General features: G+C 64.8%; 2 protein-coding genes across 9 annotated transcripts; one reads left to right on the top strand and one right to left on the bottom strand.

The window, feature by feature from the left end:
* Positions 1 to 362: 362 nt before the first annotated feature.
* Positions 363 to 13,407, top strand: NPC1L1 (NPC1 like intracellular cholesterol transporter 1). 2 transcript variants are annotated; one of them, XM_074852203.1, is made up of 19 exons: positions 363 to 642; positions 1,679 to 3,216; positions 3,831 to 3,931; positions 4,024 to 4,196; positions 4,284 to 4,412; positions 4,518 to 4,700; positions 4,926 to 5,040; positions 5,597 to 5,724; positions 6,784 to 6,921; positions 7,528 to 7,617; positions 8,381 to 8,547; positions 8,661 to 8,788; positions 9,824 to 9,944; positions 10,080 to 10,135; positions 10,228 to 10,378; positions 11,775 to 12,006; positions 12,731 to 12,844; positions 12,954 to 13,116; positions 13,205 to 13,407. In XM_074852203.1, exons 1-19 carry the CDS (start codon positions 589 to 591, stop codon positions 13,330 to 13,332), a joined length of 3,909 nt encoding a protein of 1,302 aa, XP_074708304.1. In that variant the 5' UTR covers positions 363 to 588; the 3' UTR covers positions 13,333 to 13,407. The 2 variants fall into 2 exon arrangements, with proteins under 2 accessions (XP_074708304.1, XP_074708303.1); XM_074852202.1 differs by having other exon boundaries at positions 364 to 642; positions 8,381 to 8,571.
* A 1,194-nt stretch (positions 13,408 to 14,601) lies between these two features.
* Positions 14,602 to 24,681, bottom strand: C28H2orf42 (chromosome 28 C2orf42 homolog). 7 transcript variants are annotated; one of them, XM_074852244.1, is made up of 11 exons: positions 24,606 to 24,681; positions 23,654 to 23,865; positions 22,770 to 22,796; positions 21,959 to 22,565; positions 21,105 to 21,215; positions 20,631 to 20,735; positions 19,213 to 19,317; positions 17,693 to 17,800; positions 16,099 to 16,199; positions 15,845 to 16,007; positions 14,602 to 14,931 (listed from the first exon to the last, which is right to left on the bottom strand). In XM_074852244.1, the coding sequence occupies exons 3-11, from the start codon at positions 22,782 to 22,784 to the stop codon at positions 14,723 to 14,725; spliced, it is 1,524 nt and encodes a 507-aa protein (XP_074708345.1). In that variant the 5' UTR covers positions 22,785 to 22,796; positions 23,654 to 23,865; positions 24,606 to 24,681; the 3' UTR covers positions 14,602 to 14,722. The 7 variants fall into 7 exon arrangements, with proteins under 7 accessions (XP_074708345.1, XP_074708346.1, XP_074708342.1 ...); XM_074852245.1 differs by having other exon boundaries at positions 23,666 to 23,865; XM_074852241.1 differs by having other exon boundaries at positions 21,959 to 22,796.
* Positions 24,682 to 25,031: the final 350 nt, after the last annotated feature.

Genomic DNA, 25,031 nt, shown 5'->3' with positions numbered 1-25,031 from the left:
ACCGGGGCAGAGGGCTCTGGCACCAGCACCCGCCTGGGGCACGGCAGCCCCGCTCCCGTAATGGCTTCGGTAGCGGCGTCGGGGGTTTTCCTGCCTGCGTGGCGTGGGGCAGGCAGCCGGTTTCTCTCCCCCTCTCCTCGTTCCCGGTGGCCTGGCACTGCCAAGGTGCCCGTGTCCCCGGTGCCAGGCCGGCGGGATGAGTTCCCCACGGCTGGCACGGCCTTTCCGCTTCCTTCTCCCCGCTACGAACTCCACCCCCCCCCACCCCCCCCCCCCCCCCCCCGACCCCTCGGGGCACCCTGAGTCGGGCCCAACTCCAAACCCCCCTTTTTTTCACCTCAAAACAAGGCTCTGCCGGGAAAGCGGGGTGCCCCCTCCTCGCGCCGGGGGGGCACCCGGGCGCTCCCCGGCGGGGACACGTCCGCTATCGATCGCGGTTAATGATCACAAGGGCTTTACAGCTCCGGCGAGGGCTGATTGGCTTCGGTGCTGTCAGGCCAGACGACCTCACCGGCAGTGGGCGACCGCCCCGGGGCTACCGGGGTCTTATAGGGCCCGGGTGAAGCCGGCAGCACCCTTTTGCCCAAGATGCCAGGCTCCGTCGCGCTGGCTGGCGTGGTGCTCAGCACCCTCCTGGCGCTGGTAGGTGCCTGGGCGTTGGCACGGCCGAGCTGGAGTGGGCCCAGGGGCCGGGCCGCGGTGGTAACGCCATGGGGGTGCCCGTCGGGGTGAGGTTGGGGGTGGTGGAGGCGGCGGGCAGTGCCTGTTCGGAGGGGCTGGGGGCTGTGGCAGATGACACCCAGTTGGGTGGGAGTGCTGATGTGCTGGAGGGTGGGGAGGGTCTGCAGAGAGACCTGGGCAGGCTGGAGCGATGGGCTGAGGCCACCTGGGGGAGTTTCACTAAGGCCAAAGGCCGGGTGCTGCCCTTGGGCCACAACAACCCCCAGCAGCGCTACAGGCTTGGGGAGGAGTGGCTGGAGAGCTGCCAGTCAGAGAGGGACCTGGGGGGGATTGGTAATGAGCCAGCAGTGTGCCCAGGTGGCCAAGAAGGCCAATGGCATCCTGGCTTGTATCAGCACCAGCGTGGCCAGCAGGGACAGGGAGGGGATCTGACCCCTGTGCTCGGCACTGGTGAGGCCGCCCCTCGATGAGTGGGTTCAGTTTTGGGCCCCTCACTCCAAAAAGGCCATTGAATGACTCGAGCGTGTCCAGAGAAGGGCAACGGAGCTGGTGCAGGGTCTGGAGCACAGGTCTGATGGGGAGCGGCTGAGGGAACTGGGGGGGTTTAGTCTGGAGAAGAGGAGGCTGAGGGGAGACCTCCTGGCCCTCTGCAACTCCCTGAAAGGAGGGTGCAGAGAGGGGGGAGGAGTCTCTTGAGCCAAGGAACCAGCGGCAGGCCAAGAGGGAATGGCCTCAAGCTGCGCCAGGGCAGGGTCAGACTGGCTCTTAGGAAGGATTTCTTTGCAGAAGGGGCTGTTGGGCGTTGGAATGGGCTGCCCAGGGCAGGGGGGGAGTCCCCATCCCTGGAGGGGTTGAAGAGTCGGGTTGAGCCAGCGCTGAGGGATCTGGTGGAGTTGGGAACGGTCAGGGTGAGGTTCATGGTTGGACTGGAGGAGCTTCAAGGGCTTTTCCAATCGAGGTGATTCTGTGATTCTGTGATCCCTCCCCGCTGCCGCAGGCCGCACCGACGCTGACTCCCATCCACCGCGCCGGTTATTGCGCCTTCTACGGCGAATGCGGCCGCAACCCGGAGGTGAACATCTCGCTGGTGCCCGCCAAAGTGCCGTGTCTCTCCAACACGCCAGCACGGGTGGCCACGGCCTCGGTGCTGAACCTGCTCCGCACAGTCTGCCCCGAGTTGGTGCGGGGCGACGGCGAAACGACGCTGGTTTGCTGCTCCTTGTCACAACTCATCGCCCTCAGGCTCAGCGTGGCGCTTTCCGGCACCGTCCTCTCCCGCTGCCCGGCGTGCGCCAGGAATTTCGCCAACCTTTACTGCAACAACATCTGCAGCCCCGACCAGAGCCTCTTCACCAACGTCACCCGCATCGTCAACCGCACCACGGTGTTGGGGAAGCCCCAACTCGCCGTCGTTGAGTACCAATGTTTTTACGGGCAGGATTTCGCCGACGCCTCTTTCGCTTCTTGCCGGGGCGTCCGGTTACCGGCTACCGGCGGTTACGCCATCGACACCATGTGCGGGCGTTACGGCGCCAAACTCTGCACCACCCAGCGCTGGTTGGATTTCCAAGGGGATAAAAACAACGGTTTGGCGCCGCTGCAGATCGATTTCCAGCTGGTGCCCAACGGCACGCAGCCCGGTGACGCCGTCGTGCCGCTGCACGGGCAGGCCTGGCGCTGCGACCAGGCGCTCAGCGCCGAGGAGCAGCCGTGCTCTTGCCAGGACTGCGCCGAATCCTGCCCGCCGGTGATCGCCCCCTCCGACCCGCCTCCCCCCTTCCGCCTGGGCAACGCCGATGGCGCCTTAGTCCTCTGCGGGCTGCTCTTCGGCCTCCTCGCCCTTATCTTCATCACGGCCTTGCTGTGCCGGTGCCGGCGCTCCAAGGGGGACCCCACGCCGCAGCCGGTGCCGGCGCGTGCCGCCAGCTGCTCGGCGCGACTGAGCGACGCCAGCCACCGTGTCCTGGCCAGGGCTTTCTGCCGGTGGGGCACGCTGGTGGCCGGGCACCCCGTGGTGGTGCTGGCGGTGGCGGCGGTGCTGGCAGGCGGTTTATCAGCCGGTTTGGTTACCCTACGTCTCACCACCGATCCGGTGGAGCTGTGGTCGGCGCCGGGCAGTCGTGCCCGGCAAGAAAAAGCTTTTTACGACCAACACTTCGGGCCTTTCTTCCGCACCAACCAGGTGATTGTGACGGCGCCGGGCCGGCCCAGCTCCCGTTACGAATCGGTGGTGTTGGGTGCCAAGAATTTCAGCGGGGTGATGTCGGAGGAGGTGCTGCGGGCAGTGCTGGAGCTGCAGGAGCAGCTGGCGGCCACCACAGCCTGGGCACCGGTGGCGGGCAGGGAGGTGACACTGAGTGACGTCTGCTACGCCCCCCTCAACCCTACGGAGCCCGGGCTGGGCGACTGTTGCGTCAACAGTGTCACCCAGTACTTCCAGAACAACAGCACCCGCCTGGCCATGACGGCCACCCAGACTGACGGCAAGGAGACGGGCACTGTCGACTGGCACGACCATCTCATCTACTGCGTCAAGTGGGTGCCGCTCCCGAGGGGTGGGGAGCAGGGGAAATGGGTGTGGGGTGCTGGGCTGGGTGTGGGGGTGATGCCCACAGGGTGATGGGCATGGCTTGGTGTGTGTGTGGGGTGATAGGTTGTGGGGTTGGGGTGATATCTGTGGGGTGCCCAGCGTGGCACGGGGCCTGTGGGGTCAGGGTGATGCCTGTGGGGTGCTGGGTTTTGGGGTCGGGATGATGCCTGTGGGGTGCTGGGCATGGCACAGTGCCCGTGGGGTGCTGTGGGGTCAGGGTGATGCCTGTAGGGTGCTGGGCATGGCATGGTGCCCGTGGGGTGCTGGGTTTTGGGGTTGGGGTGATGCCTGTGGGGTGCTGGACACGGCACGGTGCCTGTGGGGTGCTGTGGGGTCAGGGTGATGCCTGTGGGGTGCTGAGCACAGCACGGTTACCTGTGGGGTGCTGGGTTTTGGGGTCAGGGCGCTGCCACCATGGGCACGTTGCCCGTGGGGTGCTGCTCCCATGGCTCGGTGTGCCCCCGGGGTGCCGTGTGCCGGCCGTGTCACGGTGCCAAGCCCCACAGCGGGGTTCAGGGCGGGCGCAGCCCCCGCTCACCCGGCGCCGTGTCCCCACCAGCTCCCCGCTCTCCTTCAAGGACATCACGGCGCTGGAGCTGAGCTGCATGGCCGAGTACGGCGGCCCCGTCTTCCCCTACATCGCCTTCGGCGGCTACCCCGGTGAGCACCGGGCATCGCCCGGACGGGCAAGGCGGGGGGGACACACGGTGTTGGGGATGTCACCCAGGGGATGTCACCCGCTGTCCCCGCAGACTCGGAGTACACGGAGGCGGAGGCGCTGATTGTCACCTACTCCCTCAACAACTTCCCCCCCGACGACCCCCGCCACGAGTGGGTGCTGAGCTGGGAGCGCCGCTTCCTCGAGGTGGTGGGCGACTTCCAGCGCACCCACGGCCCCAACCTCTCCGTCGCCTTCATGGCTGAGGTGAAGCACCTGCTGGCTGGGTTGGGGCGGGGCGGGGAGCACCCTGGGGTGCCCCAGCACCCCCTCACTCCATCTCCTTTCCGGCAGCGCTCGCTGGAGGATGAGATCAACCGCACCACGGGGGAGGACATCCCCATCTTCGCCATCAGCTACCTCGTGGTCTTCGCCTACATCGCCCTGGCGCTGGGCGAGTACACGGCCTGGCGCCGCGTCCTGGTACGGGTGGGTGGGTGGGTGGGGTCAGGGTGGTGGCAGCACCCTAGGGTGCCCCGTTGGGTGCTGAATGGGTGGCCTTTCCCCCTCTAACCCACCCCGTTGCAGGTGGAGTCGAAGGTGACATTGGCGCTGGGGGGCATCGCCGTGGTGCTGGGTGCCGTCTTCGCCTCCATGGGGTTCCTGGCACTGCTGGGGTTGCCTTCGTCCCTCATCATCCTCGAGGTCGTGCCCTTCCTCGTCCTGGCCGTGGGAGCGGACAACATCTTCATCTTCGTGCAGGAGTACCAGGTCGGTGGGCACGGTGGGGGGGAGCGCCTTGGGGGGGCACGGGGACACCTGTGGGCATGGGGGTGCCGTGGGGCACCCATGGGTGCAGGGATCCCCAAAGTGGGGCCTCTGCTGTGCACAAGGCAGCACCCCCAGGCTGGGCGGTGGGTGCCTGTGTGGGGTTCCCAGGGGTGGGGGCACTCATGATGGGTATCCCCCCACCCTCCTCACCACCCCCGCCAGCAGCAGTCACAGCGGGAGCCGGGCGAGACGCGGGAGCAGCACATCGGGCGGGTCCTGGCGCAGGTGGCACCCAGCATGTTGCTCTGCAGCCTCTCCGAGGTCATCTGCTTCCTCCTGGGTGAGCGGGGGCACGGGGGAGGCACAGGGGACATGTGGGGACATGGAGGGCACAGGGACACAGGGGACACGGGAGGCACAGGGTGGGCATGGGGGGCACAGGGACATGGGGGGCACAGACTGGTTACAGGGACATGGGGTGCACAGGGTGGACATGGGGAGCAGGGGGCAAAGGGACACCAGGTGACATGGGGGCACAGGGACATGGGGCACAAAGTGGGCACAGGGAGGGCACAGGGACACGGGGGACACGGGGCACACAGTGACACAGGCAACACAGGGCATGGTGTGGGTATAAGGACATGGGGGACACGGGGTGCACAGGGACAAGGGGACATGGGGCACAGGGACAGGGGGCAAAGGGACACAGATGACATGGTGGGCACAGGGTGAACATGGGGGGGCACGGGTGGCACAGGGACATGGGGGCACGGGGACATGGCACACGCAGCAGGTGCCGTGCGCCCACGGGCATCGTGCGCCCGGTGGGTGGGGGTGCCTGGAGCGGGAGGGGGGGACGGGGACGGTGCGGGGGCGCTGACACCGGGTGCCCGCAGGCGCCCTCTCCTCCATGCCCGCCGTCCGCACCTTCGCCCTCACGGCCGCTGTGGCCATCGCCTTCGACTTCCTCCTCCAGATGTCGGGGTTCGTCGCCCTGGTGGCACTCGATGCCCGGCGGCAGGAGGTGGGGTGCCAGGGGGGGACACACACGGGGTTTCTGGGGGGGGTACAGGGTGCCTGGGGGGGGTGACGGGGTGCCCATGTGTGGGAGGGTGGGCACAGGGTGGGCACTGGGGGACCCTGGGTGGGAGGGTGCCCAAAGGGTCCCATGGGGGTGCCCAAGGTGGGTGTGGGGTGCCCGTGAGTTTGAGGGTGCCCAGGGTGGGGGCATGGGGTGCCCAGGATGGGTGTGGGGTATGAGGGTGTCTGGGGCTGGCTTGGGGTGCCCATAGACATTAAAGTCCTCAGGGTGGGCACAGGGTGTCCTTGGGCCTGAGGGTGCTCAGGTTGGGTGTGGGGTGCTCATGAGTTTGAGGGTACCCAGGGTGGGCACAGGGTGGGGGCATGGGGTGTCCGGGGTGGGTGTGGGGTGTCCATGAGTATGAGGGTGTCTGGGGGTGGCTTGGGGGTGCCCATGGACATTAAGATCCCCAGGGTGGACATGGGGTGTCCTTGGACATGAGGGTGCTCAGGTTGGATCTGGGGTGCTCATGGGTTTGAGGGTGCCCAGGGTGGGTGTGGGGTGGGCATGGGGTGCCCATGGGTGTAAAGGTTGCCATGGAGTGCCCAAGGACATTAGGGTCCCCAGGGTGGGCATGGGGTGCCCAGGGCAGGTATGGGGTCCCCAGGGTGGGCATGGGGTGCCCAGGGCAGGTATGGGGTGCCCAGGGTGTCTCACAGTGGTCATGGGGTGCCCCTGGTGCTCAAGGTGCCATGAGTGGGCACAGGGTGCCCATGGGAATAAGGACGCCCAGGATGGGTATGGGGGTGCCTGTGGGAATGAGGGTGTCAGGGGGTGGCGTGGGGTGACACTAGGGTCCCTGGGGTGGGCATGGGGTGCCCATAAGTACCTGGGGTGGACATCAGGAGGATGCCCAGGGTGGGTGTGGGGTGTCCAAAGCCCTTTTAGGGTGCCCCAGATGGACGTGGGGTGTTTGGGGTTGGCACGGGGTGCCCATGGACACTGGGGTGCCCGTGGTGGGTGGGGTGGGGGGGCCCCGTGCCAGCCCGGCGCTGCCCGCAGGCCGCCCGCTTCGACCTGTGCTGCTGCTGCGGGATGGGCAAGGGGGGGCCCGCGGGGCCGGGGGCCCGGCTGCTGCGCCCGCTGCTGCGCCGCTACTACACCCCCCTGCTGCTGCACCGCCTGGCACGGCCCGTCGTGGTGAGGGGGGGCTGGGGGGGGACTGGGGGGGCCTTGGGGGTGTTGGAAGTGTCTGGGTATTGTGGGGGGTTGGGGGGGAATCTAGGGGGTCCTGGGAAGTGAAGGGGGGACATGGGGGGGGGGTGTCTTTGAGGGGTGGGGGGGGTGCCATAGGGGTGTCAAGATTCCTGGGGGTCGTGGGTGGGGTGGGGTGTGGGTGTCTGGGGGTCCTGAGAGGTGAAGGGGGGACACGAGGGTGGGGGGTCTTCAAGGGGTGGGGAGATACCATGGGGGTTTCAAGGTTTCTGGGGGAGTTGGAGAGGTTGTGGGGGGGTGTCTGGGGGGTCCTGGCAGGTGAAAGGGGGACAAGGGGGTTGGGGGGGGGGTCTTTCAGGGGTGGGGGGGGCATGGGGGTGTCAAGGTTCCTGGGGGTTGGGGGGGTGTGGGGTGTGTCTGGGAGGTGTGGGAGGAACATGGTGGGCTTGGGGAGACAGGACATGGGGGGGTGCTTGGGGCACTTGGGGCTTCTGGAGGGATCCAGGAGGTCTGGGGGGACGTAGAAGTGTTGTGAGGGGATTGGGGGGTCCCGGGGGGGTCCCCTCACCCTCACGCGGGTGCTGCTGGCAGGTGCTGCTCTTCCTCTTCCTGGCCTGTGCTGGGATCTACCTCACGCTGCAGGTGTCCGTGGGGCTGGACCAGGAGCTCTCCATGCCCGAGGTGGGGCTGGCGCCGGGGGGTTCCCATGGGTGGGGGCAGGGGGTGACGGGGCACCTGGGGACAGCAGGGTGCCCGGGGGTGGGGACACGTGAGGACAGTGGTCCTGTATGGGGATGCATGGGGGTGGTATGGCCCCTATAGGGGTGCCTGAGGAGAGTGTGTCCCCATGTGGGGATGGCGTGGCCCCATAGGGGTGGTATGGCCCCATACAGGGACACACGGGGACAGCATGGCCCTGTATAGGGACAGTGTGACACCTTATAGGGTGCCATGGCCCTGTGTGGCCCCTACAGGGACAGTGTGACACCTTATAGGGTGCCATGGCCCTGTGTGGCCCCTACAGGGACAGTGTGACACCTTATAGGTGCCATGGCCCTGTATGGCCCCTACAGGGACAGTATGGCCTTGTATAGGGACAGTGTGACACCTTATAGGGTGCCATGGCCCTGTGTGGGGACACAGAGGGTGATATGGCCCCTACAGGGACAGTATAGCCCTGTATAGGGCCAGCACAGGGGCGCTGTGGCCCCTTATGGGGCCAGCATGGGGATGGCACGGCCCCATATGGGGACGCAAGGGGGGGTATGGCCCCTGTGGGGCCAGCATAGCCCTCTATAGGGCCAGCATGGGGGTGGCGTGGCCCCATATGGGCACAGCACGGCCACCATGGAGCTGACGGCCCCGCACGGGGGGGTGATGCGCTGGGGGAGGGGGGGATGGCCATCGGGGTGCCCTGGCTGACGGGGGGTGGGTGCCCCCCCAGGACTCCTACATGCTGCAGTATTTCGCCGCCCTGAACCAGTACCTGGCCGTGGGGGTCCCCACCTACTTCGTCACCACCGGTGGCTACAACTTCTCCTCCCCCAACGGCACCAACGGCATCTGCTCCAGCGCCGGCTGCGCCCCCGACTCCCTCACCCACACCATCCAGTACGCCACGCGCTTCCCCAACGTGTGAGTGGGGTGTGGGGGGGGGCGCTGGGTGGGGGGGCGGGGTACGGGCAGGGTCCTGCCAGCTTCCTGCCAGCCCTGCCCCTGCCCAGGTCCTACCTCGCCATCCCCGCCACCTCCTGGGTGGATGATTTCCTCGATTGGCTCAACCCCACCAGCCGCTGCTGCCGCATCCACCAGTTTGGGAACCTCACCGGGAAGTTCTGTCCGTCCACCAGCAGTGAGTGGGCATCGGGGTGCTGGGGGGCCGCCGTGGTGGCCACTGGGGGCATGTGAGGGCTACACCATGGTGGCTATTGAGTGTACATTGGGTGGCCATCATGGTGCCCGTTGGGTGTGCGTTGGGTCCCCACCATGGTGGCTGCTGGGGGCATCTGAGGTCTACACCGTGGTGGCCACTGAGTGCATGTTGGGTGGCTGTCATGGTGTACCTTGGGTGCCCACCATGGTGGCACCTGGGGGCATGTGAGGTCTACACCATGGTGGCCATTGAGTGGGTGTTGGGTGGCAATCATGGTGCCCATTGGGTGTGTGTTGGGTCCCCACCATGGTGGCCACTGGGGGCACATGGGGTCTACACTGTGGTGGCTGTTGGGCATATGTTGAGTGTCCATCATGGTGGCCACTGGGGGCATGTGAGGTCTACTCTGTGGTGGCCACTGAGCACATATTGGGTGTCCATCATTGGGTGTACGTTGGGTGCCCACCATGGTGGCCACTGGGGGCACACGAGGTCTACACCATGGTGGCCGTTGAGTGTACGTTGGGCGTCCATCTTGGTGCCCACGGGGTGTACATTAGGTGCCTGCCATGATGGCTGCTGGGGGCACATGAGGTGTATGCCATGGTGGCCACTGGGTGCCCATCATGGTGCTCACTGGGTGCCCACCACAGTGGCCGTTGGGTGCGTGTAAGGTCCTCACTGTGGAGGCCATTGGCTGTATGTTGGGTGCCCATCGTGATGCCCATTGGGTGCCCACCATGGGTCCCATTGGGAGACCATTGGGATCCCACTGAGTGCCGTTGGGTGCCTGTTGTATTCCCACTGGGAATTCCCATGATGCCAATTGGTTGCCCATTGGGTGGCCACCATAGCACCCATTGAATGCCATTGGGTGCCTACTGGGGCACCATGGTTGGCTGCTATGGTATCCATTGGGTGCTTGCTGTGGTGTCCCTTGGGAGGGGTCAACTGGGCGCCCAGCGCGGTGCCCGTTGGGTGCCCGCGGGGTGCTGAGCACGACCGTGCCCTCAGATGACCTCAGCTGCGTCGGGGGTCGGTGCCTGAACACCACGCGGCGCCCGACGGTGGAGGAATTCGAGCGGTTCCTGCCCTGGTTCCTCCACGACCGCCCCACCCTGCAGTGCGCCAAGGGGTAGGTGCCACTCGGGTCGGGGGGCGGGGGGGTGGCAACGCAGGTACAAGGACATCAGTGTGGGCACCCAGAGTGTGGGTGCCCCCCCCACCATGGCCCCGGGTGCCTCCCTCACCCCTCGCCCCCTCCCCGCAGTGGTTTGGGCGCCTACGACACGGCGCTGAGCATGGACGCCAACGGCACCATCCTGGGTGAGTGCAGGGTGGGGTGGGGGGTGTGGGACACCCTAGGGTGCCCGGCTGACCTCCCCTTTTCCTCCCCCCTGCCCCGCCATCTCCGGCAGCCTCCCGTTTCATGGCGTACCACCGCCCGCTGCGCACCTCGCAGGAGTACACGGCGGCGCTGCGGGCTGCCCGCGCCCTGGCCGAGGAGATCACCGCCACCCTGCGCCGGGTGCCCGGCACCCACCCCGATTTCCGAGTCTTCCCCTACACGTAAGCACCCGCCCGTGGGTTGGGGGTGCTCGGCGCAGGGTGCTGGGGGTGCCCCGGTGCCCTGTTAGGGGTCAGAAGTGGTTGCCCTGATTTTAGGGGCCAGTGTTGGTGCCAAGTCAGGGTGCCCAGCTTGGGGTGCTGTGGGTGCTCTGGTGCCCTGGTCAAGGGTCAAAGTGAGTGCCCAGGTCAGGGTGCACAGCCCGGGGTGCTGTGGGTGCCCCAGTGCCCTTGTTAGGGGTCAGAAGTGGGTGCCCAGGTCACGGTGCCCAGCCTGGGGTGCTGTGGGTGCTCCAGTGCCCTTGTTAGGGGTCAGAAGTGGGTGCCCAGGTCAGGGTGCCCAGCCCAGGGTGCTGTGGGTGCCCCAGTGCCCTTGTTAGGGGTCAGAAGCGGGTGCCCAGGTCAGGGTGCCCAGCCCAGGGTGCTGTGGGTGCCCCAGTGCCCTTGTTAGGGGTCAGAAGTGGGTGCCCAGGTCACGGTGCCCAGCCTGGGGTGCTGTGGGTGCTCCAGTGCCCTTGTTAGGGGTCAGAAGTGGGTGCCCAGGTCAGGGTGCCCAGCCCAGGGTGCTGTGGGTGCCCCAGTGCCCTTGTTAGGGGTCAGAAGCGGGTGCCCAGGTCAGGGTGCCCAGCCCAGGGTGCTGTGGGTGCCCCAGTGCCCTTGTTAGGGGTCAGAAGTGGGTGCCCAGGTCACGGTGCCCAGCCCAGGGTGCTGTGGGTGCTCCAGTGCCCTTGTTATGGGTCAGGAGCGGGTGCTAGGGGTTAGAAGTGGGTGCCCAGGTCAGGGTGCTATGGGTGCCCTAGTACCAGGTCAGTGTGGTGCCCAGGTCAGGGTGCCAAGCCCAGGGTGCTGTGGGTGCCCCAGTGCCCTTGTTAGGGGTCAGAAGTGGGTGCCCAGGTCAGGGTGCCCAGGCCAGGGTGCTGTGGGTGGCCCAGTGCCCTTGTTAGGGGTCAGAAGTGGGTGCCCAGCCCAGGGTGCTGTGGGTGCCCCAGTGCCCTTGTTATGGGTCAGGAGCGGTTGCTAGGGGTCAGAAGTGGGTCCCCAGCCCAGGGTGCTGTGGGTGGTCTGGTCAGGGGTCAAAGTGGGTGCCCAGGTCAGGGTGCTATGGGTGCCCCCGTGCCCGGCTAGAGGGTCAGAAGTGGGTGTTAGGGGTTGGAAGTGGGTGCCCAGCCCAGGGTGCTATGGGTGCCCTCGTGCCCTAGTACCAGATCAGTGTGGTGCCCCGTTAGGGGTGCCCAGCCCAGGGTGCTGTGGGTGCCCCAGTGCGCAGTTAGAGGGTCAGGAGTGGGTGCCCCAGTATGCGCCCAGTGCGGGTGCCCGTTCAGGGGTGCCCAGCTGGGGTGGGTGCGGGTGCCCGGTGCCTGTGCCAGGGTGCCAGCGCGGCGGCGACGCTCCCTGGCAGGGTGACCTACGTCTACTACGAGCAGTACCTGACGGTGGTGGCCGAGGGCGTCATCACGCTGGCGCTGTGCCTGGTGCCCACCTTCTGCGTCTCCTTCCTGCTGCTGGGCATGGACCTGCGCTCCAGCGCCGCCACCCTCGTCACCATCGCCATGATCCTGGTGGACACCGTGGGCGCCATGGCCCTCTGGGACATCCCCTACAACGCCGTGGCCCTCATCAACCTCGTCGCGGTGCGGGGCACGCGGGGTGGCACGAGGACCTGGGGCATGTGGGGTGGCAGGAGGACCAGGGACATGCAGGGTGGCACGAGGATCTGGGACACATGGGGTGGCACAAGGATGTAGGGCATGTGGGGTGGCACAAGGACCTGGGGCATGCAGGGTGGCATGAGGACGTGGGACACATGGGATGGCACAAGGACCTGGGACATGCAGGGTGGCACGAGGACCTGGGACATGCAGGGTGGCACAAGGATCTGGGACACGTGGGGTGGCACAAGGATCTGGGACACGTGGGGTGGCACAAGGACCTGGGACATGCAGGGTGGCACGAGGATCTGGGACACGTGGGGTGGCACAAGGACCTGGGGCATGTGGGGTGGCTTTGGAGGTACAGGAGGTGGCAGGAGGACTTGGGACATGCAGGGTGACATGGGGACGGGGCAGCCTGGGGTGTGCAAGGTGGCACAGGGGACAGGGACATGTGGGGTGGCAGGGTGGTGTGGGGACGGGGACATGTGGGTGGCCACCGGGGCTTGGGATACACGGGGTGGCACGTGGGGTGGCTTTGGGGGTACAGGAGGTGGCCGAAGGACCTGGCAGAAGGGTGGCACAGGGACACGGGGCAGGCAGGGTGCACAAGCACGGGATGGGCCCCCCCCAGCCGGGGGTGCCCTGCCCTGCCAGCCCGGAGGAGCACCCATGGGTGCCCCTGGGTGACAGCGTGTCCCCGCAGGCCGTGGGCATCTCAGTGGAGTTCGTGTCCCATGTCACCTGCGCCTTCGCCCACAGCACCCAGCCCGGCCGGGTGGCACGAGCCGCCGAGGCCACCGTCAACATGGGCAGCAAGGTGGGCAGGGGCCGGGGCGGGGGGGTGACGGCCGGTGGGGGCCCTTCCCCTCCCCGGGGACAGGAGGGACGGGGTGACCCGCCCGTCACTGACCCTGTCCTGGGCGCAGGTGGTGGCCGGGGTGGCCATGACCAACCTGCCGGGCATCGTGGTGTTGGCCTTCGCCAAGGCCCAGCTCATCCAGATCTTCTTCTTCCGCCTCAACCTCATCATCACCCTGGTGGGCTTGGCCCACGGCCTCATCTTCCTCCCCGTCCTCCTCAGCTACGTGGGTAAGACCCCCTGGGGATGGTGCCTTGTCCCCAGTGTCCCCTCCCAGGGAGGGTGACCCCCTGGCACTGTCCCTTTTTGTCCCCACAGGACCCAGCTCGCGGGTGTCGGCGAAGAACATGGTGGCGGGTGCGGGGCTGGTCATCGGCAACCCCTGCTTCGAGGACAAGGGCAAGGACAAGGGCAAGGACAAGGCCAAGGCGCCCAGGAAGGGCTGAGCCCCCCCGCCCCTCCCCGCCCCCTCCCACTGCTGCTTTTTCTACTGCTGTCATATTTAAACTGGTTTTCTCAAATTCAGGACTGGGTTTAACTGGGATGGGGGGGGGGGGGGGGTGTGGCACCTTATACAGAGACTGCAGCGTGTGGGGGGTCTGTGTGGGGACATGGGGACACCACAGGGGTGGGGACGTGTGGGGTGTGATGGGACGGGGGGGACAAGGGACTGGGTGCTGTGGGGAGAGGGACATGTGGGGTACAGGGGTGTCGCTGCGATGGGGCGCACAAGGGCAGCGTGGGGACAGGGTGATGGGCACCTTGGTGACAGGGACATCACGGGGACAGGGCAGAGGGCACAGGGACACTGGGGGGACACAGGCATCATGGGGACGAGGCCCGTTGGCACTGTGGGGACAGGGACAGCAGGGGGACAAGGCCACGTGGGGCACTTGGACATCAGGGGGACAGGGCAGAGGGTACTGGGGTGACAGGGACACGAGGGGGACAAGGATGCTGTGGGGACAGGGCAGAGGCAGGGCACTGCCTGGGGAGGGGACAGGGGTGAGGGGCAGCGGGTACCCCACGGTAGCTGGTGGGGGCTGGCCCTGCCCGGTCCCCTGTGCCCCCACCCCATGCCTGGACACCCCCCCCATGGTGTCCCTGTAGCCTCCTGCAACCGGTGACCCCCCATCCCTGGTGTCCCCACACCCTCTGTCCCCTATACCCGATGTCCCCAGTGTCCCCAGTGCCCCCCCCATACCAGGCATCCCCTATATGGCCCTGGTGCCCCCCACACCCAGTGTTCCCTATATCCAGTGTCCCCAGTGTCCCATCCCCCCCATGTCCCCAGAGCCCCCCACGCCCACACCCCCCCATGCCTGGAGTCCCTGGTGCCCCCCACTCCTGGTGTCCCCGCACCCCCCCTGTGTCCCCCCTGTGTCCCCCCCCCTCCCTCACCCGCAGCACCGGGGCAGCTGCCATCTTGGCACAGGGCGGCAGCAGCGCCCCTGGCGGCTGGAGGCCGTGGGGGAGGAATGGGGGTACTGGGGTTTACTGGGGTGTACTGGGGGTAATTTGGGGGTACTGGGGTGTGTTGGGGTACTGTAGCACTGGGGGGTTGTGGTAGCACTGGGAGTGATAGGGGGTACTGGGGAAACTGAGGGTAATATGGGTACTGGGACCACTGCTCCCAGCCTCCTGGGGGGGTTCCCAGGGTGTACCCCCACTTCCCCCCCCCCCACACTCCCCATACTGGGTGCAGGGAGGCTCAGTGCACCCCATGAGCAGGAGTTTTATTTTGGGGGTGCTCCTGCTGCCGGAGTCTTTGCAGGCCAGTCCTGGGGCTGGGCCTCCCCCTGCCCCCCCCAAGTCCCCCCCGCAATAAGGGGGGGCTCAGGGGAAGGCGATGGTGGTGAGGGGGGGCAGCTCCAGCGCCGGCTCCATGGTGGCGGGGGGCCGGTGGCCCGGGCCGGGCTGGGGGCCCCCGTGGTGGCCGTACTGGAACTTGATGCGCAGCTCCCCGATGCGGGACTGGGGGAGGATGTTGGGGATCCACTCGATGATGAAGGGGGTGGGCTCCTTCTGGGTGGGGGACGTGTTTCCTGGGGGGGAAAGAGGGGGCCCAGGCCCCCCCACATGCCCTTAAGCACCCAGGTCTGCTTGTGTCCCACACCGCCACCCCCCACCCCCCCTTTTTAGTGCCAGGCTGAGGCATGTGGGTTGGGGTCCCCTGGGGGTTTGGGGGGGTCCCAAGGTGGAGCCTCCCACTTATCCCCAAAGGGGGGTGCAGTGCAGGGCCCCCCCGTGGCTGAGGTTTGGGAGGGGGCTGTGCAATTTCTGTGTGTGTGATGGTGGGTGTTCTGTTTTTTGCTGGTGAGATTTTGGGGCGGGGGGGGAGGGGGCGGGGAGTTGTATTTTGCTTTATTTTGGTCTGGGTGGGGGCTAGGAGTGACGGCAGAAAGATCTCGGGTGTTTGAGAATTTTTTGGGGGGGCAGGAGGGTGGGCTGTGTCTAGGGGTGGGGGGACACCTCCTCTGGGAAGGGCCCTCCCTGGGGGTGCACGGGGGGGGTCCCCTCTGGACTTTTAGGGCCTGTCTGAGGGGGGCCCTTATGCCTGAGGCCCCCTCAGTGTGGGTAGGAACGTGGAGGGGGGTCCTTGTTAGTGGGGACCCCCTTAGCATTGGGGAGAGCCCCTTGCTCCTGGGGACTGGCCTCTCAGGCATGGGGGGGGGCCCCCCAAGTCCCAGGCAAGGCTTAGAAGAACTGCTGAGAGAGGGGGGGTTGGGGTAAAGCCCTGGGCCCCCCCGTGCTCTGCAGCTCATGCAGGGGTCTCGCTCCAGGCTTTGGGCAGGGGCTGCTGCTCCCATACCGGGGGGAAGAGTCGTCTGGTCACCCCGCAAAGCCCAACTTAGTCCCGCCCAAAGCCCAACTTAGTCCCAGGAGCTCCCAAGTCAGGACAGCAGAAGCCGGGGCTGCCCAGGGGTGGGGGGGTTGTTCCCCCCAGGGGGAACTTACCCACTTTGAGGAAGGTCTTGAGCTCCAGTGGCCGGATGGCCGGCTGCTTCTCCAGGTGGCCGTAGGCCTCGGCGATGCTCTCCACCTCCACCTTGGGGCACCTGAAGAGCTCGTAGGTCCCGTCCCGGTTCTGGATGAAGCTGCGTGTGATCTCCAGTGGCAGCTGCCGGCAAGCACGGGGGGAGCACCCGGGTGAGGGGCTGGGGGTAAGGGGCAGCGGCAGGGCTGGGGGGGTTGCTGCCTCCCCCCCTTACCTCGGGCGTATCGAAGATCTGCTTGACCTGCAGGACGTTGGTGATGTGCCACGTGTACTTGGAGAAGGTGCCCAGGGGAAGAGCGTCCTTGCGGACAAAAGCTGTGGGGAGGGAAAGAAAAGGCAGTGAGGAGGCGGGGGGATAAGGTTCACTCTGCGCTTTTTCTTCCTCTTCTCCTCCCCCTTCCTCTTAGCCACAAGCCAGAGTGAGAGCTGAGGCCAAATCTGCCTGGTCTGGGTGCAGCTCCTGCGTTTTGGGCTTTGTCCTTGCCTGTGGGCTCTTCTCCAGGGCTCTGTTAATCTAGAGTTGCTAGTAAAGTGAATCCTAACTAGCACTGGGCTTGGGAGGGGCTTTGTCTCTGCTCGTGCTGAGGGTAGAGGGGGGCACAAACGGAGCTGGCGCTGGTGGGCCCGAGGCCTCGCTGCAGCGGAGGCTCTGCAGCGCTGCCAGGATGTGCTTAACTTCACAGAGAGCCCTGAGCATGCGCTTAAGCCTGGATTTACACTCCACATTCATCTAGAAAAGGGTGTACAGCAGTGAGGACACATGCCAGGGCCCAGGGCCGCGCTGGGCTCAGAGGCAGAGCTTGGTCAGAGCTGGGCGGAGGTGACACAGTGAACGAAGTCTCAGCTTTGAGCCTCCCTGGGGCTGGGTTTATTCCTGCAGCCCAGGCTTGTGCTGTTCTCGTGCTCAGCTAAATGCCGAGAGCTGGTGCCCATGGTCAGGCACAGAGCCTGCAGGTAGGCTGGGCTTAGGCTAGGCTTAGGCGGGAGCTCACAGCAACACCCTGCGTGGCAGAGGCTGCGTGTCCCACTGAGCGAGTGTCCTCTGCCATGGGACTCACTTCACAGAATCCCAGAATCATCTGGGTTGGAAAAGCCCTTGAAGCTCCTCCAGCCCCACCATGAACCTCACCCTGACCATTCCCAACTCCACCAGATCCCTCAGCGCTGGGTCAACCCGACTCTTCAACCCCTCCAGGGATGGGGACTCCCCCCCTGCCCTGGGCAGCCCATTCCAACGCCCAACAGCCCCTTCTGCAAAGAAATCCTTCCTAAGAGCCAGTCTGACCCTGCCCTGGCGCAGCTTGAGGCCATTCCCTCTTGGCCTGCCGCTGGTTCCTTGGCTCAAGAGACTCATCCCCCCTCTCTGCACCCTCCTTTCAGGGAGTTGCAGAGGGCCAGGAGGTCTCCCCTCAGCCTCCTCTTCTCCAGACCAAACCCCCCCAGTTCCCTCAGCCGCTCCCCATCAGACCTGTGCTCCAGACCCTGCACCAGCTCCGTTGCCCTTCTCTGGCCACGCTTGAGTCATTCAATGGCCTTTTTGGAGTGAGGGGCCCAAAACTGAACCCACTCATCGAGGGGCGGCCTCACCAGTGCCGAGCACAGGGGTCAGATCCCTTCCCTGTCCCTGCTGGCCACGCTAGTGCTGATACAAGCCAGGATGCCATTGGCCTTCCATGGCTGCAGGGAGGGGAAAAGCTGCTGGAAACCAGAGGGAAGTGAGGAATCTTTTTCCTCTTGCTGCTGCTGGGTTTCTCCTCTAAAAGCAGCCTAAATGGTTTCACCCAGCGCCAAGTGTGCTCCTGTCTTACCTGTAGTGGAGTTGGGCAGCCTCTTCTTTGTGCTCCCGCTGGAGATCCTCTGCTGCAGCGCGTCGAAGAAAGCCTGGGGGATGTGGAACACCAGCGGCTCGGGCTTGCCTGTGCGGGCAGGAAGAAGAAGACATGGGGTGAGGGCAGGGGAGAGGCAGCGCTGGGGGGGAAAGGGGGTGCTGTGTTGTTCAAGCACACCCCCATCCTGCTCAAGTTTTGAGTATCTCTGCAAGCGGGGCCTCCAGCAGCCGGCTGGAAGAGCACTGCCACCATCAGGCTGACATATTTTCTTGAATTCTGGCGCTTCATTTTGTGTCCTCTGCCTCTGGGCCTGCCTGAGGGCACTGCTGACAGAGCCTGGCCCTGGGGGCTTCAGGCCTCTCACCAGATCACATCTAGTCTGGTGAGGAGCGGGGAGCTGGACCTGATGATCTTTCCAACTTGAGATTTTCTCTCGTCCTTCTGGGCAGTGACTCCCCGCAGGCTCTGCGTGTGCCCCAGTCTCTGCGGCCCGGTGCTGGACCCCTTCCCGTGCTTGTCCCGGGGAGCGCAGCAACGGGGCTCAGCCCCTCAGGGCTTTCAGTCACTGTTTGCTAAAGTGGGGTGATGCTGCTGAAGGGGGCTGGGGGGTGACAACGTAACTGTTTTTAAGAACCACAAAACAATTTAGGTTGGAAAAGAGCCTTAAGATCATGGAGTCCAACCACAAACTGAGCACCACGGACTGTCACCGCCCGAGGCCAGCGCACTGGCACGGTCCCTGCCCGTAATGACACCTCAGGGCCCGCTGCTGGACAGCAGGTCGCGTGTTTGTCTAACGTGACAAACGCACAGTGCTCTTACATTGCTCGTAAAGAGCTGCTCCCCTTCAGGCATTTTTTGGAGGTCCCTCTGCAGCACCTGCCAGCCAGGCACGGCTCTCCCAGCAGCCAGACTTATGAAATACCTCCCCAATAAGGATTTTTACAGACCTGGAGGATGGGCCAGAGACGTGCCCTGCTGCCCCCACAAGCCCCACGCTGGTCGCTGGGGCCAGTAGCCCCCTGCCCAGGTATTACAGCCACAAGCCACTGCCAGTAGCCACGTGCATGGCCGAGCCCTGCCTTCAGGGCACGTGGTGGGGACAAGGACAGCCAAGCCACGGGAGGAAAAGTGGATTATAATTTCCAAGACCTCACGCCGCTAAGCATCACCTTATTTAACCTCACCTCCTCCGCACGACCTCAGGCAGTTTGAATTTGAGCATCAACAACCTCTGAGGGAATTTCTCCCTTCCCCAGGATAAACCCAGCACCAGGCTGCTGATAACCGTTAAGTCCATGTTCGGGAAATGACTCCAAGCTGATAGAAACCTCCCAGGGCAAAATAACATTTGCTCCAAGCGAAGCACTCGCCTCCCTTGGAGCTGACAGTTATTTAATGCTGCCAGGAGCTTAACGACAGAGGAAGGGCAGTGAGCGGAGCAGCGTGGCGTGGAGCCGTGCCCAACGGCTCTCCCGAGGTGGCCCCCAAGGCCTTACCCTCAAACTGGTAATGCATGGTTTGATGGATGCGTTCAGTGACACTGGCCAGCCAGTCCTGGAAGGAGAGGGTCACCTGCGACTCGTCCAGCAGCTGGGTACAGCCTGCAGGAGAAAGGGAAGGGAAATCAGAATCCACAGGGGCACACAAGTGAAGTGCCAAGCCCGAGGGGTAGGAGAAATAACTAAGACCGAGGCACACTGGCTGCCCCATGGGCGCAGCTCCTCTGTGGCCAGCTCCAGCCCAGTATTCCCCATTTCACCTGCATGGGTTTCCCCAGCAGCGCAGATAAAACTACCTGTGTTAAGCAGAGCTCAGGAAGGCAGCAGGACAGCAAACCAACTTGTCTTTCCATCAGCTCGACATGAACAGAAGCACAGAATCCCAGAATCATCTCGGTTGGAAAAGCCCTTGAAGCTCCTCCAGTCCCACCATGAACCTCACCCTGACCGTTCCCAACTCCACCAGATCCCTCAGCGCTGGCTCAACCCGACTCTTCAACCCCTCCAGGGATGGGGACTCCCCCCCTGCCCTGGGCAGCCCATTCCAACGCCCAACAGCCCCTTCTGCAAAGAAATCCTTCCTAAGAGCCAGTCTGACCCTGCCCTGGCGCAGCTTGAGGCCATTCCCTCTTGGCCTGGCGCTGGTTCCTTGGCTCAAGAGACCCCTCCCCCCTCTCTGCACCCTCCTTTCAGGGAGTTGCAGAGGGCCATGAGGTCTCCCCTCAGCCTCCTCTTCTCCAGACTAAACCCCCCCAGTTCCCTCAGCCGCTCCCCATCAGACCTGTGCTCCAGACCCTGCACCAGCTCCGTTGCCCTTCTCTGGACACGCTCGAGTCATTCAATGGCCTTTTTGGAGTGAGGGGCCCAAAACTGAACCCACTCATCGAGGGGCGGCCTCACCAGTGCCGAGCACAGGGGTCAGATCCCTTCCCTGTCCCTGCTGGCCACGCTAGTGCTGATACAAGCCAGGATGCTATTGGCCTGCTTGGCCACCTGGGCACACTGCCGGCTCATGTTCAGCCAGCTGGCAACCAACCCCCCCAGGTCCCTCTCTGACTGGCAGCTCTCCAGCCACTCCTCCCCAAAGAGACACTGCAAACGTCGGCAGTGGCAAAAAAAGCAATAGAAACCGGCGCAGCTCTGCCTGAACCGCTTTGCCTATCCATTTTACCCAGGAGGGCACTCAGTTGCATCAGGAGACATTAATATAACCCTGAGCTTCGCAAGACGCACACGGCTACCAGCAACACGAAGGTGCCTGAGAACAATTTTTGCCTCCTAGAACAAGTGATGGATAGAGAGGGCTCGGCCGACCCCTCTGCAGGGATTACGGTGGCACGAACCGAAGGGCTGTGGGCGTCCGCCTGGTCCCTGAGCGCTCCCGGCTGCCGGTGAGACGCGTGATCGAGGCTTACCTTGTCTTTTCAGCGAGGAAGCGACGGCCGGCTTCTTCAGGCTGCTTCTCCTGGGGTTGCTGTGAGCTGGGTCCTGAGCCAGGAGAGGGCTGGTGGCCTGTGTCCCTGAGGGATTGTTTAAGAGAGGGTCAATGCACAAGTCCCGGGGGTCCGCGGGCACCCCCTGAGGGCATCCCTGCCACGGGCAGAGTGGGTGGGATGGAGAAGTCACCTCTCTCCTTAGGGTGGGCTGTCACCACAGCTCTTGCCACCTTTACACCACTAACAATCACTAAAAGACTCCCTCGGACTCGGGACAGGAGTGGGCTCAACACCCAGAACTGCTCCCAAAGCTCCCACCGGCACTGGACGCAGCCCACGGCCGGCTGCGAGTCTGGCAGGTCACGGTGGGGCTGCCCCTCCTGTGGCCATGCCACGGCGTTTGGCTTCAGCCCACGTCCCCCCCATCCCACAGAGCCTCCAGCAGACGCTCACCAGGTGTCACGTCCTTTTTCCTCTTCTTGGGCTTGGCAGCAGCTGCCTCCCCAGCCTGCACCGTGGTTTCGGGACCACCAACCAACTGCGGGACCACGATCCCTTTCAGACCTAAGAAAAACGAGACTCTGTCCTTAAAAGCATCTCAGCCACATGTGGCAGCGCTGTGGGGACATGAGGGTCCCGTGTCCCCCTCCCCACACCAGCACTTGCATCCCCAAGACCTCCCAGCACGCCCCAAACATCCTCAGAGAAACCCCAAAGCCCTCCCGGCCCTGCAGACACGCTTCTTTGAAGCAAGTGGTGATTTTATTTCACTCACATCACCCAGGTCGTTCTCCTCGGGGTGGATTTTCACCTTAGGGTGCCTAAAGACAGGGTGGGATTATCCGGGTGCACCTATCGGGGTGCACAAGCCCCTCCCAGGGGACTGAACCCACAGCTGCTGCTGCGGGAGGGGGGTTCAGAGCGAGCTGGGCTCCCCCCAGTGCTGCTCCAGCCCCAAGGGAAGAGGAAACCGGGTCGCCCCAAGCGCCCATCGCAGCAAAGCCTGGTGGGATCTGCCCCTCCACCAGCTCCCGGGGGAGCACAGGGAGCCCCCCCGCTCTGCTCCCACATGCTGGGAGCCAGGAGGAATCGCTCCCAACAAAGCTCTCTGCTTGCGGGGAGGTGGGGGCAGGAAATAAAGCCTCAGCTAACGAAGCACCAATGGGGAGCAGGTCTAATGGCAGCCCAGGAAAACCAGGCAGCTGCTAAGGCACGAGCTGGAGGAAGGGGAGCGGGAGGCATCAGCCCGACACGGCCCCTCGAAACCCCCCAAAATCCTCTGTGCGTTGCTCCCCCCCTCCACCTACCGCCGGAGTCGTAGGCGAGGAAGTCGGCGAACTCCTGCGCCAGGCTCTCGTCGCTGGCAAAGGCGCAGATGCAGGCGAAGAAATGAATGCAGCGCGGCGGCGGCGCCTCCTCCTCGGCCGGGCCACCCTTGCCGGGCTTCAGAGCCTGGCAGGAGCAGGAGAACCTGTGGTCCGCCAGCGTCTTGGCGCTCATTTTCTGGGCGAAGGAGGCGTGCAGGTAGCCGAGGCTGTGCTTCTGGCTGGCCTTGCACTTCACCACCAAGACGTTCTTGGTGATCCGCTGCACCAGCGGCCCCGTGGGCTCGGTCGCCAGCTGCCATATGGTTTGTTTGGTTTCGGGTGAAGCCTGCATGGAGTTGAGCACTGAGCTTTTCAGGGTGAGCGGGGTGGCCTCGGTTTGGCAGTTCAGGGCCAGTTTGACGTGCTGGCACTGGTTCTCCACCACGCCTTGCGTGGCCGCTTTCAGACACGACGGCACGTAGCAGCGGCCGGAGCTGAGCTGCGTGATGATGGTCCCGTCCACCGTCTGGATGGCTGTCTCCGAGACCCCCAGCTCCACAAAACACCGGTAATCTGGTCCCCGGTCCCTCTGCCGCACTGAATAAACCTGTAAATCGGAGCCGGTGATGAGTTTGACGGCGTCGACACTGGGCTGCTTGCGTGTGCCGTAACGGAAAACGGTCCCGCAGTTCTTGTTCTTGCAGCTCAGGCCTCGGGTGCCGTTGTAAGTGCCACAGCGGGGACATTTCCGGATGCCCCGGAGCGTGGCCTTCCCCAGGTCAGACAGGAAGGAGGGGACTTTGGTCCTCACCGATGCTGGCTCCATCCTCCGGTGAACCTGGAAGGGCAGAGATCAGGGCGGGGGGGTGAGTTAACAGCCTGCGGGGGGGCGGACAGGACGGGACAGAGAAAAAAGAGGGAGGAAAATGGAGGGAAAAAAAAGAGAGGGGGGAAGCGACCGGCTGCCTGGTCCTGGCAGGACGGACAGGGGTCCCTGCTGGTCACCGCGCCACCCTGCTGCAGTCCCACTGCTGCAACTGAGGCCTGAAGTGACACCCCGGTGTGACATGACACACCACAGCGGTGTGTCTCTCCTCACGGAGTGATAAAGTGCCACCCCTGGGAGCACCGGACCCCGTCACCTCCACCCTGGCGCTCACCCCCTGCTATTCCCCAGTCTTGGCCGTGCAGGAGAAAAAACAAGGCAAAAAAGAGAGCTTTTGGTGTGGCCTAAGCCACAAGTTCACCTCGTGGGGGTACATAAAATTAAATAAAGGATGTGGGACATAAATAAAGCTGGGTGGCCGGCCCACCACTGCAGGGGGGCTCCCAGAGCCCCCAGGCACTTGCTGAGCACGCCAGAGCTGCTCTGAGTGACACCAGAGTAGAAATCACTGTCCAAGGCACCGATGATGGGGAGAAAACCCCGCGCAAACAGGACAGAACCGTGGCGATTCCCTCCTGATTGACCCACATCAGGTTTTTTGCACCAGGTTGGCAGCCGAGGAGCACGACAGCAACTCCTGGCACTTGGAGGAGCTGCCAGTGATGAAGCTTCAACCATTTCTCCCCTGCCAAACGTGTTTTCCCCTGCCCAGGCTCGCACAGCTCCCTGTCCCCATCACGCCCGCACACGAGACGGGCGGGGAAGGCTGCCCAGCTCCCCTTGCCCCTGCGACAGAGTCCTCCACTCACCCCTGCCTTCACCTGGTGCTCCCCTTCATGGCTGAAACCCTCTTTTTGGGGCAAAACCAGGCACGGTGTGAAGAGCCACACTCAGCCAAGGCTTCAAGCTGGCCTTTGCGCCCAGTGAGAGCAGCGGGTGAGAGATGGAGAGAGCGGGCAGAGGCGAAATGGATGTTTATTGTCACTGCCGGAGCCGCAACGTCTCTGGGAGATATCAGCACCTTAAAGTGGATGTGACAAGACGCGTGGGATGACGAAAAGCAGCTCCCGGCACTCCTGTGGTGGCTGACACCGATCCCAGGGCCTCGATGGTTACTGACACGAGATAAAGGCTGCCGGTACCGGGAGGTGCGAGCTCCCAGCCCAACTGCAAAGGACAGGGCCCAGCTTTGGGAACCGGGGCTCGGCGCCAGGGCCCAGAGCTCACTGGGGGCTCCCGTGCCAGCCCCCCCGGTGGCAAGGAAGGGCCGGAGAGGCGGAGGAGTGCCGCGGCTCATCCCTCCCCGAGGGGAGAGCAAAGACCAGCAACCCCGTCCCTGTCCCAGCGGGGCCCGGGGAGCAGCACAGCCACCGGCTGTTGCGTGAAGGGGGCGGTGGGACCGGGACTGGGGCAGCCCGCGGGGCCGGGCAGCCGGAGCGGGGCCCACCCCTCAGTCCCGGTCACCTCACGACCAGGCCCCGCTTTGCCTCAGGGAACAGGCCCGGGGCCTCCTCCCGTCACCCGGAGGCCTCAACCCCAGCGCCTCGCCCAGCTCCCAGAGCGCGGCGCTGACGTCACTGACGTCACCGCCGTGGCGTCGCCGTGACGTCGCACCCCGTCGACGCAAGGGGGGGGGGGGGGAGGGGTCACCCCCCGCCCCGCCGTACCCCCCCCCATATCTCCACCGCGCGCCGGCCCCCGTGATGTCACTTCCTGTCCCGCGCGCGCGGGCCCCCCCCCCCACCCCATTTCCCGCCTTACCTGGGCGGCGGCGCGCGCGCCCCCCGCTTCTGCCCGCACCGCCGCGAGGGGACTCAACGCCCCGCCCCCATCATGGCGCCCGCCCCGCTCGCTCTCATTGGTCCGCCAATATCACGTGGCGTACCGCGGGGAACTCTGGGAGGTGTAGTCCGCGGAGCCGCCGCGGTGCCCATGGCTCCGCGGACTACACCTCCCAGAGTTCCCCGCGGCGCGCTCGCAGCCAGAATTGACCGATTTCGCCCCTTTTTCAGGCCAAATTCCCCGAGCGACCGCTCCCTTCCCGCCCGCTTCGGCTCGTGGAGGGCGAGAACCAGCCACGGGGCCCCAAAATAAGAAGCGAGCACACACCAAGCTTCAGTTTTGTTTCTATTTTTCCTCTCCCCCCCTCCTTCTTAATTTTTTCATTTTTTTCTGAAGGCTGGTCAA

The sequence above is a fragment of the Strix uralensis genome, chromosome 28, assembly GCF_047716275.1.
Source record: "Strix uralensis isolate ZFMK-TIS-50842 chromosome 28, bStrUra1, whole genome shotgun sequence".
Taxonomy (NCBI): Eukaryota; Metazoa; Chordata; class Aves; order Strigiformes; family Strigidae; genus Strix; species Strix uralensis.
Note: the sequence above shows the minus strand (reverse complement) of the source record. Positions and strands in the feature narration are given on the sequence as shown.

What these genes read in the sequence shown, in the direction of transcription:
- NPC1L1 (XM_074852202.1), top strand. Translation starts at nt 589, where the DNA reads ATGCCAGGCTCCGTCGCGCTGGCTGGCGTGGTGCTCAGCACCCTCCTG. An exon ending in CGGCCTGGCGCCGCGTCCTG is followed by an intron (nt 4,413 to 4,517) that starts GTACGGGTGGGT and finishes ACCCCGTTGCAG; the next exon opens with GTGGAGTCGAAGGTGACATT. An exon ending in TTCCGAGTCTTCCCCTACAC is followed by an intron (nt 10,379 to 11,774) that starts GTAAGCACCCGC and finishes GCTCCCTGGCAG; the next exon opens with GGTGACCTACGTCTACTACG.
- C28H2orf42 (XM_074852241.1), bottom strand. Translation starts at nt 22,784, where the DNA reads ATGGAGCCAGCATCGGTGAGGACCAAAGTCCCCTCCTTCCTGTCTGAC. An exon ending in AGATCTTCGATACGCCCGAG is followed by an intron (nt 16,008 to 16,098) that starts GTAAGGGGGGGA and finishes GCTTGCCGGCAG; the next exon opens with CTGCCACTGGAGATCACACG. An exon ending in CAAGACCTTCCTCAAAGTGG is followed by an intron (nt 14,932 to 15,844) that starts GTAAGTTCCCCC and finishes TTTCCCCCCCAG; the next exon opens with GAAACACGTCCCCCACCCAG.